This window comes from Propithecus coquereli, unplaced genomic scaffold (genome assembly GCF_000956105.1).
Source record: "Propithecus coquereli isolate 6110/MARCELLA unplaced genomic scaffold, Pcoq_1.0 Scaffold232, whole genome shotgun sequence".
NCBI lineage: Eukaryota > Metazoa > Chordata > Mammalia > Primates > Indriidae > Propithecus > Propithecus coquereli.
The window spans coordinates 3,129,601-3,141,717 of NW_012147864.1; the positions used below are offsets into that span (position 1 = coordinate 3,129,601).

At 54.7% G+C, this 12,117-nt stretch overlaps 1 protein-coding gene across 2 annotated transcripts in view; it reads left to right on the forward strand.

The window, feature by feature from the left end:
- Window positions 1–9,122: 9,122 nt before the first annotated feature.
- BSG (basigin (Ok blood group)) overlaps window positions 9,123–12,117 on the forward strand; it is a 10,209-nt gene continuing 7,214 nt past the window's right edge. Inside the window, exon 1 of one of the 2 annotated variants that reach the window (XM_012645484.1) lies at window positions 9,123–9,250. In XM_012645484.1, coding sequence (XP_012500938.1) covers window positions 9,184–9,250 — 67 coding nt within the window. In that variant the 5' untranslated portion in view covers window positions 9,123–9,183. The remainder of the gene's footprint in view (window positions 9,251–12,117) is intronic. The other variant, XM_012645482.1, reaches the window with a different exon arrangement.

Genomic DNA, 12,117 nt, shown 5'->3' on the forward strand with positions numbered 1-12,117 from the left:
AGTCAGGGATTGTACAGAAAACAACTGCGTGTCCCGCCTCTGGGTCCATAAGTGTCCATATGTGACATGTGCCCGATCCGTCGTGTGTATCTATAATGTTGAGACTGAAGCACTCGAGAGTAAGTTGTGGATTCTTCACCCTCCGCTACTGGCTGAGCTTCCCAGGAAGGCGGTCACCCCTGCATCGCCCGCGGTGGCTTCCCTACGTGCCTGCACCTGGAACCCAACTCTAATTTCCCGGGCACTTTTCTGCTTTCAGTCTCTTAAAAATTGTGGTGAAATTCACATACCATTCAATTTATCGATTTAAAATGAACAGTTCAGTGTTATTTAATGCGTTCACGACATTGTGCAACCACCACCTCTAATTCCAGAACGTTCCATCACCCCAAAAGGAAGCCCCGTCCCCATCAGCGGTCTCTCCCCACCCCCTCCCCAAGCCCTGGTGACCACAAATCCACATCCCATCTCTGTGGCTCTGCCTGTTCTGGACATTTCATATAAACGGAGTCTCACGCTGTGTGTCCTTCTGTGTCTGGTGTCTCTCACTGAGCATGACGTCCTCAAGGTTCATCCACACTGTGGCCTGTGTCACGACAGCCAAGTCAACCTCAGTGTCCAAGGACAGATGAATAGATAAAGAAACCACGGCATATACACACAATGGAATACTACTCAGCCATAAAAAAGAAATCCTGTGGTTCGCAGCAAGGTGGATGGGACCAGAGCACATTGTGTTAAGTGAAACAAGCTAGAACAGGAAGTTAAACCTCCCCAAGCTCTTACTCATGTGTGGAAGTTTAAAAAGGTTGATCTCATAGAAGTGAAAAGTAGAACAGAGGCTACTAGAGGCTGGGGAGGGTGGGGTAAAGAGAAGGATGGGGAGAGATTTGTTACATGATTCAAGATTACAGCCAGATACCAGCTTTTGATTTAAAGTGAGAAAAAAAAGAAGAAGAAAAAAGACTACAGCCAGACAGGAGTAAGTTCTATTGTTCTACCACTGTAGGATGACTATAGCTAACACATAATAATATTTTAGTTTCAAATAGCTGGAAGGAGGATACTGAATGTTCCCAACACAAAGAAATGATAACTGTTTGAGATGACGGAATGTCAAACACCTTGATACGATCACTTCATCTTATATGTATCAAAACATCACCACATGCCCCGTGAATATGGACAGTTATTGTGTGTGAATTACAAAAAGAGGCTCAGCACACTGTCTCATGCCTGTAATCCCAGAGCTTTGGGAGGCCAAGGTGGGAGGATCACTTGAGGCCAGGAGTTTGAGGCCAGCTTGGGCAACATAGCAAGACCCCATCTCTAAAAAAAAAATTTGAAATGTATGGCTAGGCCAAGTGGCTCATGCCTGTAATCCCAGTACTTTTGGAGGCTGAGGTGGGTGGATCGATTGAGGTCAGGAGCTCAAGACCAGCCTGAGCAACACACTGACACCCCATCTCTATTAAAAATAGAAAAATTTGGCCGGGCGTGGTGGCTCACGCCTGTAATCCTAGCACTCTGGGAGGCCAAGGTGGGCGGATTGTTTGAGCTCAGGAGTTCGAGACCAGCCTGAGCAAGAGCGAGACCCCGTCTCTACTAAAAATAGAAAGAAATTAATTGGACAACTAAAAATATATAGAAAAAATTAGCCGGGCATGGTGGCGCATGCCTGTAGTCCCAGCTACTCGGGAGGCTGAGGCAGGAGGATCGCTTGAGCCCAGGAGTTGGAGGCTGTACTGAGCTGTGATGATGCCACTGCACTCCAGCCTGGGTGACAGTGCGAGACCCCCTCTGAAAGGAAGGAAGGAAGGAAGTAAGGGAGGAAGGGAGAAAGGGGAAAAAAGTCTCCCAGGAAAGAAAAATTGGAGCAGCCGTCTTCCTGGTACAGATGTTTTGCTAACGTAGATTTACTTTATAGATGTGCATTTCTTTTCCAAAAGGACATCTTTTCGGAGCTAGTCCTGTGTCCGCAGTTTCTCAGAATAATCAGCCTGAAATACGCCAAGCAGTACATTCTGGGGAGGCACATTCTGGTCATATCTTGGGGTGCTGCGTCCCAACCCCCACCGTAGAGAGGGGAATTGTGTTTATCCCTCACCCTGCAGGGACGCTGGGGCTGTTTCCGTCCCCGCCTGCTGCGCACTGCAGCCCTTTGTGTTGCTTCCTGAGGGAGGGAGCTCCCCTCACCACATCCCAGCCACAGCCGCCGGGGCTTCAAAGGAGCTGTGGTTTTTGTTGCTCTTTGAGTTTTTGTTGTTCTTTGACATCCTCAAGGGAGACCTTGATTCAGAGGCGGGGAGTCTGGGAGGAGGGGGTCAGAGGTGGCTCCGCCCCCTCCACAGGGTCCTGGGGTGGCTCCAGCTGGCCCAGATCAGGGAGGCCAGGCCTGCAGGGTGGAGCCGCGCTGGGGAGGAAGCTTATCTCCAGGCCACAGACTCTCCTTTGGGATCTCCACGCCCTGGCGTAAAAGGGGGACAACTGCAGGAGACCGAGCAGACTGTGCTCTGGTCCCTGGACAGGGACGATGACACTGGATGAGGTGTCCCCCGTGTCCAGAGCCCCGTGACAAATGACCACGAACTGGCAGTCCTGGAGGCCAGAAGTCTGAGATGCATGTGGGTGGGCAGGGCTGCTCCAGGGGAGGGTCCCGCCTGCCCCTCCCAGCTCCTGGGGGCTCCGGGCGTCCTTGGCCTGTAGCCCCGAAGCTCCAGCCTCTGCCTCCATCTCCACACATCCAAACTTCCCCTTCTCGTAAAGACACCAGCCACTGGGTAACGACCTCATCTTAACTGACTCCATCCGAAAACGCCCTTTTTCCAAATAAGGTCACGTTCTCAGGTGGCTGTGAGTTTTGGGGGGACACTGTCCCCACAGGACAGACACAGAGGCTTGCTGCCAGCCCCGTCGGAACACCAGACAGGCCCCAGCCCAGCCTACGAGCACCCTAGATGGGGACGCAGCTGTCCCAGTCCCCAGACACGTCCCAGGAGGGTGTGGGATTCAGGGACTAACCCCGACATCACACCCAGGAAACGTCAGACAACAGGACGGGCTGGACCCCCCCTTGCCGAGCAGCCTGGCGTCCGTCTAGAATGACGGGCACAGCAGGTGCAGGGCCGCTGCCTCCGGGCTGGCTCCAGGATCTGCAAGGAACAGTCCCTAAAGGCTGAGGTTGAGACAACTGGGACAAGTGACAGAAAATAGATTCAGTAGAATTCTGTGGCCATACGTCCTTCTCGAATTTGATTGTTTTCTCTGATATGTTAGGGGTGTTTAGGGTTGAAGAGTCACGATGCCTGCAGTTCACTCCCAGGTAGTTCTGGAAGAAAAATTGGCTGGGTGTGGTGGCTCACGCCTGTGATCTCAGCACTCTGGGAGGCCGAGCCAGGAGGATGACTTGAGGCCAGGAGTTCAAGACCAGCCTTAGCAAGAGCAAGACCCCGTCTCTACTAAAAATAGAAAAATTAGCTGGGTGTGGTGGCAGGTGCCTGTAGTCCCAGCTACTTGGGAAACTGAGGCAGGAGGATCGCTTGAGCCCAGGAGTTGGAGGCTGGAGCGAGCTATGATGATGCCACCGCACTCAGCCTGGGTGACAGGGCAAGTCCCTGTGTCAAAAAAAAAGAGAAAGAAACAAAAGCAGGCACACAGACAGCGCAAATGTGGCAAAACCCTCCCACTTGGAGAATCCAGGGGAAGGGTCGTTGGGTGTTCAGAGGGTGTTTTCCTTACAACTTCTCTGTAGTTTGAGGACTTTTCAAAATAATAGTTGAAAAAGGAAAAGAACCCTCCCATTATTCCAGCATGGCAAAGTCACAAACGCATGGGCGACTAAACTTTCGAAACACCAGGAAATCTTAACGCCCAGCTCACCGGAGGCTGGTGGAGGTTCCCCAACTGACGACGGCCCCCCCAGAGGTTCCCCACATCGCAGATAACCCAGGGTGAAGCTAAAAGACACTTTTTTAAGTCATCGGTGGCAACAGCAACAACATGTGGGAGTGGATGAAGCTAGGGGGAGGCTGACTGACCTCTCTTTTCATATTTGTATTTCAGTTTTCATTTATTTCCTGGACTATCTACTGGCGCACAGAAAAGATCAAGCACTCGTGGTCCCATCGAGAGAGGACCCACGCATCCGCAGCCAAAGGTCCAGGGATTACGGAGGTGCCAGGTCCATTTGCAGCAACCATCTGTCCTTTTTCTGGGAAAATATCAGTTTGGCGAGGGAGGAGCGAATGGGGGTGAGAGGGCAGCTGCTCCCCGGGTGGCTCTGGGAAGACGGGACGGTGCCAGCTCCACCCGCTGGGCCGCGCCCTCTGTAAAGCCCGGCGCCCCTTGGCTGGGCAGGCGACCCAGCTCCCAGCCTGCCACCCACCACAGCCCCCACACCCACATCCCTCTGCCCCACCAACCCGGTTGGCAGAATCCTGCTCCTGCCCCAGTATGAGTCTGCTGGGCTGCGGAACAAATAAATACCCACAAACTGGCTTGAAATAGCAGGAATTCGTTCTCTCCAAAATCAAGGTGTTTCAGGGCCGTGCTCCTGAGAACAGCTCCAGGGAAGGGTCCTAACCGCCTCTCCCAGCCCCTGGGGGCTCCAGGCGCCCCTGGCTTGTGGCTGCTTCGCTCCAGTCTCTGCCTGTCTCCTCTTCTGTCTCTTAGGACACTTGTCATTGGATTTAGGGACCACCTCATCTCAAGACCCTAACTTAATCACATCCACAAAGACCCTTGTTCCAAACAGGGTCAGAGTGACAGGTTCTTGGGGACGTAGCTTTCGGGGTCCCATTCCACCCACCACAACCCTCTGTGTCCACCGCTGTCTCTCCTGCCTGGGCCTGGGTGTTCTCCCCGCCTGGACTCTATTTTTTTTTTTTTTTTTTTTTTGAGACAGTCTCACTCTTTTGCCTGGGCTAGAGTGCCGTGGCGTCATCCTAGCTCACAGCAACCTCAACTTCCTGGGATCAAGCGATCCTCCTGCCTCAGCCTCCCGAGTAGCTGGGACTACAGGCATGTGCCACCACGCCTGGCTAATTTTTTCTATATATTTTTAGTTGTCCGATTAATTTCTTTCTATTTTTAGTGGAGACGGGGTCTCGCTCTTGCTCAGGCTGGTTTCGAACTCCTGAGCTCAAACAATCCGCGCGCCTCGGCCTCCCAGAGTGCTGGGATTACAGGCGTGAGCCACCGCGCCCGGCCCGCCTGGACTCTTGACCCTCACGGTCTCTGGTGTCCGCTCAGCCTTCTCGACACACCTCTCACGGGGTGATTACTCTGCCCTGCTCAAACACCTCCCAGGGCTCCCAGCACCCTTAGCATAAAATCCACACTCCTCCCCACCCATCACTTGAAATTGCCTCACCCGCCTGGAAAGGGGCTGGATTCAAAGCCCCCACCAGTCAGAAAAATGCACACAAAGGAATAAGGACAGTCTCAGGGATGGACAGACCGGCGTAGCACAGAGTGTGTGTCTGAAAAGTTTTATAAGAAAAAGCAGAATGCAAACCAACCGAGACCGACACCCCGTAATGTGTCCCTGACTGTGAGGCCCCCTGACACAGGACAGAGCAGCCTGTGCCCAGAGAGGCGGCGCCAGGCAGCCGCCAGGGCAAGGGTGAGCCTGGCGCAGGCACTGCTTACCGGGTCAGCGGGGCCAGGCCTGAGGGCAGCTGGGAGGACTTTGGCTGCTGGAACAAAGAAGGAAGAGTTTTGGGCTGCCATCCAGGAAGCCTGTGCGTCTCCTTAAACGCTGGCTGTGCCCTGGGGAGGCCGTCTCCTGCACAGAGCAAAGCGGGGGAGAGGCCAGAGAAGAGTGGCTTTCCTTGCACTTGTGTTTGAGAAGCACGTCCAGCCCTGAAATCTCGGGCCCCCCACAGAGCCTGCAAGCCTGAGGCCAGGGTGGGAGAGCCAGTGACAATGCCAGGCGATCACCCACTCCACAGCTCATTACGGCCCAGACAGCGAGGCTGGAGTGACCACCACAAGGAGGAGAATTACATGGGGTGGCAGGCAAGGGGAGCCAGCTGGGCGCCCAGTTAATGTGAGTTTTCAAATAGACAACAGATAATTCTCAGTCTAAGTATATCCCAAATACTGCATGGGATACACTTATGCTAAAATGTAAGCTATCTTTGTAAAATCTGAAATTTAAATTTTACTGGGTGCTATTTCTATTTGCTAAATCTGGCCACCCTCCACTGGTGGCCCTGGAAGGCCTCTCCTTGGAAGTAGAAGGGGACTGGAGGCTCCTGCCCTGGGGCTGGGACGGAGCACAGCTGGGATTGGGGAGGGGAGGGGATCCCCCGCTCTGCCTGCGAGTTGAGAAGGCTCTCCAGGGAAAGGACCAGAAAGCCGGGTCTTCGGGTCTTCGAGGTAGCCAGGCTTTATTTTGTAAACATAAGCCAAGGTCTCCTTGGGGCCCTGAAACTTCCCACAGGCCTGCCCTCAGCCCAACCTCAGGGACCTGCCAGGGAGGGACTGGGCAGGGGCAGGAATTCTGTGAGCCCTGTGCTTATTTACCACCCCAGAGGGGCTTTGAAGCCACATGGGGCCTCACTTCCTGCCCTCGTTCTGTACGTAGCTTCCACCACCCTCCATGGGGACTTTTCCAACCCGATGGCCCCTGGGGTTGGGGCTCTTTGGCTCTGGGCATTTCTGAGTTTCCAAGGGCCCTGATGCCAGCTGTTCCTGCAAGTGGGCCTCCCAGAGTGAAGCCCTCAGCTCCACAGCTGTTTTGTTTTGTTTTATGTATGTATGTGTGTATTTATTTATTTTAAGAGCCTGAGTGTCACTCTGTCACCTGGGTTGGAGTGCAGTGAGTGGCATCATCACAGCTCACTGCAACCTCCAACTCCTGGGCTCAAGTGATCCTCCTGCCTTGGCGTCTGGAGTAGCTGGGACTACAGGCACGAGCCACTGAGCACAGCTGCCTTAGTTTTTAATTGAGGTGTAATTCACATGTCATACAATCCACCCATTTAAAGCATACAGTTCAGTGGTTTTAAGTGTCTACACAGAGTTGCACAACCACCACCATGGTCAATTTTAGAACCTTCGCATCAGCCCGAAAGGAAGCCCCGTCCCTATCAGCAGTCACTCTCCACCCCCTCCCCAGCCCCAGCACCCACGAATCCATGTGCCATCTCTGTGGATCTGCCTGTTCTGGACGTTTCATATAAATGGAGTCTCACACTGTGTGTCCTTCTGCATCTGGTGTCTCTCACTGAGCACGATGTCCTCAAGGTCCCTCCACACTGTGGCCTGTGTCAGAGCCTCGTCCCTTGTCATGGCTGAGTAATTGTCCATTGTATGAATGCATCACATTTTGTTTATCTTTTCATCTGTTGAAAGACATTTGTGTTGTCCAACTTTTTTTTTTTTAACGGCTGCCCTGGGTTGTCCAACTTTTTAGCCACTGTGAATCTGCTGCTGTGAACATTTGTGTACAGGTTTTTGTGCAGACATTAGTTTTCATTTTTCCTGAGTGGAATTGCTGGATTAAATAGTGACTCTATGTTCAAGGAACTTTGGAGGAACGGCTGGGCTGTGTCCCCAGCAGCCGTTTCAAGTTCTCAGCAAGGCTTGCTATTACCTCCCTTTTTCTAGCTCACTTCCGGGTGTGAAGGGCTGTCTGATATGCGTCTCCCTGGGGGATAATGATGTTGAGATCTTTTCCTGTGCTTGTTGGCCAGTTTGTGTATCTTCTTTGGAGAGATGCGTATTCAGATCCTCCGTCCATAGCTAAATGGCGTTATCTGTCTTTTTATTATCGAATTTTAAGTGTTCTGTATATATTCCGGATATAAGTCCCTTGTCAGATATGGGATTTGCGAATATTTCCTCCCGTGCGATGGACTGTCTTTTCACTTTCTTATTGGACCAAAGTTTTTAATTTTTTTTTTTTTTTTTGAGATAGAGTCTTGCTTTGTTGCCCTAGCTAGAGTGAGTGCTGTGGCGTCAGCCTAGCTCACAGCAACCTCAGACTCCTGGGCTCAAGCGATCCTTCTGCCTCAGCCTCCCGAGTAGCTGGGACTACAGGCATGCACCACCATGCCTGGCTAATTTTTTCTATATATATATTTTTAGTTGTCCAGATCATTTCTTTCTATTTTTTGGTAGAGACGGGGTCTCGCTCTTGCTCAGGCTGGTCTCGAACTCCTGACCTTGAGCGATCCACCCGCCTCGGCCTCCCAGAGTGCTAGGATTACAGGCGTGAGCCACCGCGCCCGGCCCGAAAGTTTTTAATTTTGATGAAGTGCAATTTTTTTCTTTTGTTCCTTGTGCTTTTGGGGTCAGAGCTAAGAAAGCATCGTCCAACCCAAGGTCAAGAAGAGCGCACCAAGCCCCTGCTTTTGCATTTATCGCTACTTGAGATTATTTCATCATTTGTTTAATTATTCATTGTAAAATGTGAGGACCCCGAGGCGGGGCTGCCAGACAAGACGCGGGGCTGACGCCCAGTGAGCCCGACTTTCAGGTAAACAGGGAAGACTGTCCCTGTGCAACGGAGTCCAGACACTGCACGGGGCATTTACAATCAAATTATTTGTTCTTTGAAATTTAAATTCAACTGCCCTCCAGGTGTTCTTTCTGGAGCAGGGGAAGTAGCTCCCTTTCGCCTAACTTATACTCTTCTCTTTTATTGTGATAAAATTTACATAATATAAAATTTACCATTTTAATTGCTTTTTTCTTTTCTTTTTTTCTTCCTTTCTTTCCTTTTCTTTCTTTTTTTATTCTTTTTTTAATTCTTTTTCTAGGCTATATAACAACCAGCTATTTCTTCTTTTTTTCGCCTTTTTTCTTTTCTGATCAGACCACCAAGACCACGTTTGAATTACTGCTAAGGGCGCAGTAACTTGGAAAGAAACCGCGGGCTGCAGCCCAGGCCTCTCAGGCCCCGCCCCCGTTTCCTAGCAACGCCAGACACTCCGCCCAGGCCAGGGGCGTCGCCCACCGCGGTCACGTGCAGTCGCCGCCCGGCTTCCGTAGCGCAAGCCCGCGTGCGCTTGCGCGTGCGTGTGTGCGCAGGCGGGGCGTCCGGCGTGTCCCCGCGCGCGCCCGGGCCCCATGGCGCCTCCCTGCGTGCGCGCGCCCGGACTGCGTCCCCCGCCGGTACTTATAGCGGCCGCGGGCGGCGGCGACGGTTGGCTCGGGGTCTGCGCGGACGGCGACATGGCGGCTGTGCTGCTCGCGCTGCTGAGCTTCGCGCTGCTGGGCGTCCAGGGCGCCGCCGGGGCTGGTGAGGACCGGGCCGGGGTCGCGGGGCCCTCAGCGGACCCAGGGTGGGGCCCCGGCCGAGGCTGTGGGCCGCGGAGCCCGAGCGGGGGTTGAGGCCGGCGGGCTCCAGGGAGAGTCGGGAGGCCGGGACCGGGAGAAGCCGCCGGCAGTGGGGTCGCGACCCTGGGGTCACCTGGGGGCGAGGGGACCTTGACCCGGGGAGCGGCTCGGGGCGAGGAGACCCTAACTCGGGGAGCGTCTGGGGGCGAGGGAACCCCGATCCGGGGGTCGGCTGGGGGCGAGGGGTCCCCGACCCGGGGGGCGGCTGAATGCGAGGAGATCCCGACCCGGGGGGGCCTGGGGTGGAGACCAGACCTGAAAGGTGCATGGGGCCAGGGGACCCCGACCCCGGGGGACCTAGGGGCCTTCCAGGCCGGGGTGGCGCCTGGAGGTGAAGCAGGACCCTGAGGAGTTGTGTGCAGCGACAGTGCTTGGGGGTAAAGTCCCCGAGGTTTTGGGGGTTCCGGGGATCCAGGAATCCCTAGAGGTGTCTCCGCCCTGGTGTGTGTGAACGTGAAGTCCCAGGCTTGGGGGCAAGAACTGAGGAGTCCCAACCAGGACGGTGTTGGAGGTGAACATCCTGATTTTGGGTGGCCTGGGGAGGTGTCCTGGTTCAGAGGTAGGATCTAGCTGTCCCCTGGGCCAGGGCGTCTGGGGAGCAGGTTGGAGGTGGCCCACCTGCCCTGCCCACTGACCCTAAGCCTGGCTCTGTGAGGATCCCCTGTGGACTGCAGCTGGGGTTGGCGGCTGGTCTGGTGCCTATCCAACTCTTCCACGGACTAGACCCCACAGGGCTGGGGAGGTGGCCTGAGAGTTGGGCCTTGAGTGTGGCCCACCCTTCCTGGGGAGCGTTAGGGCAAGAACCCCCCCAACTCCAGGACTCCCTGGGGCCCCTACGTGGCCTGTGCTGCCCGAAGCGGCGACCTTGGCACTCTCGTCTGGAAAATGGGCTGTTGTCCTCAGTGGACACGAGACCAGGCACGCATGAATGGCCCTGAAGTGGGTCAGCTCCCTGGCTCTGGACAGGATTATCGTTCTTCACAAGATTTGGCCCGGGCGTCTGGCCCGGCTGTGCACCTGCTCCCTGGTGTCTCCTAGGCACTAAGCCCTGGTCAGGCTCTCCCTGAGGGGCCCTGCCTGGAGGGAAGCAAGAGCTCCCTCAGGGTTACCCTGCACTGCTCTCTGAGTTTGCCAGGTTTCGGGGCCCAGAGTGAGATGGAATCCAGTACCCCTCCTGCTGTGCAAGTGGGAAAACTCCCGGGAGGGGGGGTGGACATATCCCAAGTTCGCCTTGGTCACATCCTTTTTCAGCAGACTCACGCGGCATTCCGTTCTCAGCGCCTTTGCTGGGGGATGGGGGGGAGGATGTGTTTTGGGGGTGGGCAAGTGGTGAGAAAATGCTCACCAGAAATGGATTGAGGGGTGTTTTTCCAGTAGAACAGCAAGACAGCCTTTCTTGCTCAGTAGAGAGACATTTTCTTTCCTGATTGGGAACCCCTGTTGGATTCTGAGTTGAAGTTTATAGTGACCGTAACATGGGGAACAAGGAACAGAAGCAGAGGGTCTGGGCTCTTGGAGGGGTCGGAGCAGGAGCTTGAGCAGGTGTCCTGAGCCGAGGGCCACAGGGTGTGGGAGGGTTGGGGAGGGGGCGCCTTTTGTAGAAGCTTCAACAGGTTACTCCTGGTGCACTTGTAATTTTGCCTCTTCTTGAAACCCCAGGCGGCCCTTACTGAGCACCTCCCAGGTAAGGGCCTTGGCCCAGCTCCTGGAAGACACAGATAGGAGCCCCCAGCAAGGTGAATGCAGCAGATAAGCTGCTGTCTCCGAGCTGTCCAGAAATAGCCCTGGGTGCCCGGAGTCGGCCACCCTGTCTGGGTTTCAGGAGCAACACTGAGGTGATTGGGACAGCCAAATGGGTGAGGGACCTTTGGTCTTCCCTGCTTGGTGGCACCGGTCACAGTTTTGTTCCTCTTATGTGGGAGACGAGCAGGGTTCCTGTTAAGCAGAGAGCTTAGCACTGGGTTTAATCCAGAGGCCCAGCCTAGGAAGCAAGTGGAGCCTGCTGTGCCCGTCCGGGGCTGTCCTTGCACCATGCAGCAAAGCGTGCGCACTGGGACGCGTGTCTGAGTTCACGTGGGCAGGTGTTTGTGCTTTCTTTTTCTTTTTCGCTTTTAACAGCTCCACCTTTTCTAGGGACTCTTACAAAAATCTGAAAGTCTGGGTCATAGGGCTATGTCCCACGTGGCACAGACACCTAGGTTTTCCCTGTGGGTTAGTGACCGTGTTACGGCCCCTCCTGGCCAGGACAGCTCTCCAGAAACTCACCTCAGGGGCTCCTGTTGGAGGTGGGTGCTCCCGGCTTGGCTCGCCAGGGGCAGGACAGCGCCTGGCTGGGGGTGGGAGGAGGGTAGAGCAGGGGAGGTGCCACCCTGGCTCCCCACTATGTTCTTGCTCCACGATCTGGGGAGGGGCTGCCCGTGGCCGCCTCCCACAGGGCTCCCAGCACGGCTTGTTTACCACACGGCCCTGCCTGGCCCGGTGCCCTGGCCTGGCTGCCGAGTGGGTAAGGAGGAGGGGTGGCTGTTTTTAGATGAAGGTGACTTTACTTGAGAACGTGGGTGACTGATCACATGGCCAGAATCGAATTTTAACTTTTTTGAGGTGGGAGGCGAGGGTCAGGCCTTCACTCCGTGCTCTTGGGTGGAGGCTCTTGGTTGGGGCATGTGGCCAGGGTCACTGGAGGGCAGGGCTATCCACCATTGCCCCCTGAAGAGCTTTCGGAGACCCTGCTTCCCTAGTGGCCCACCCTAGCAAATTTTTTTTTTTTTT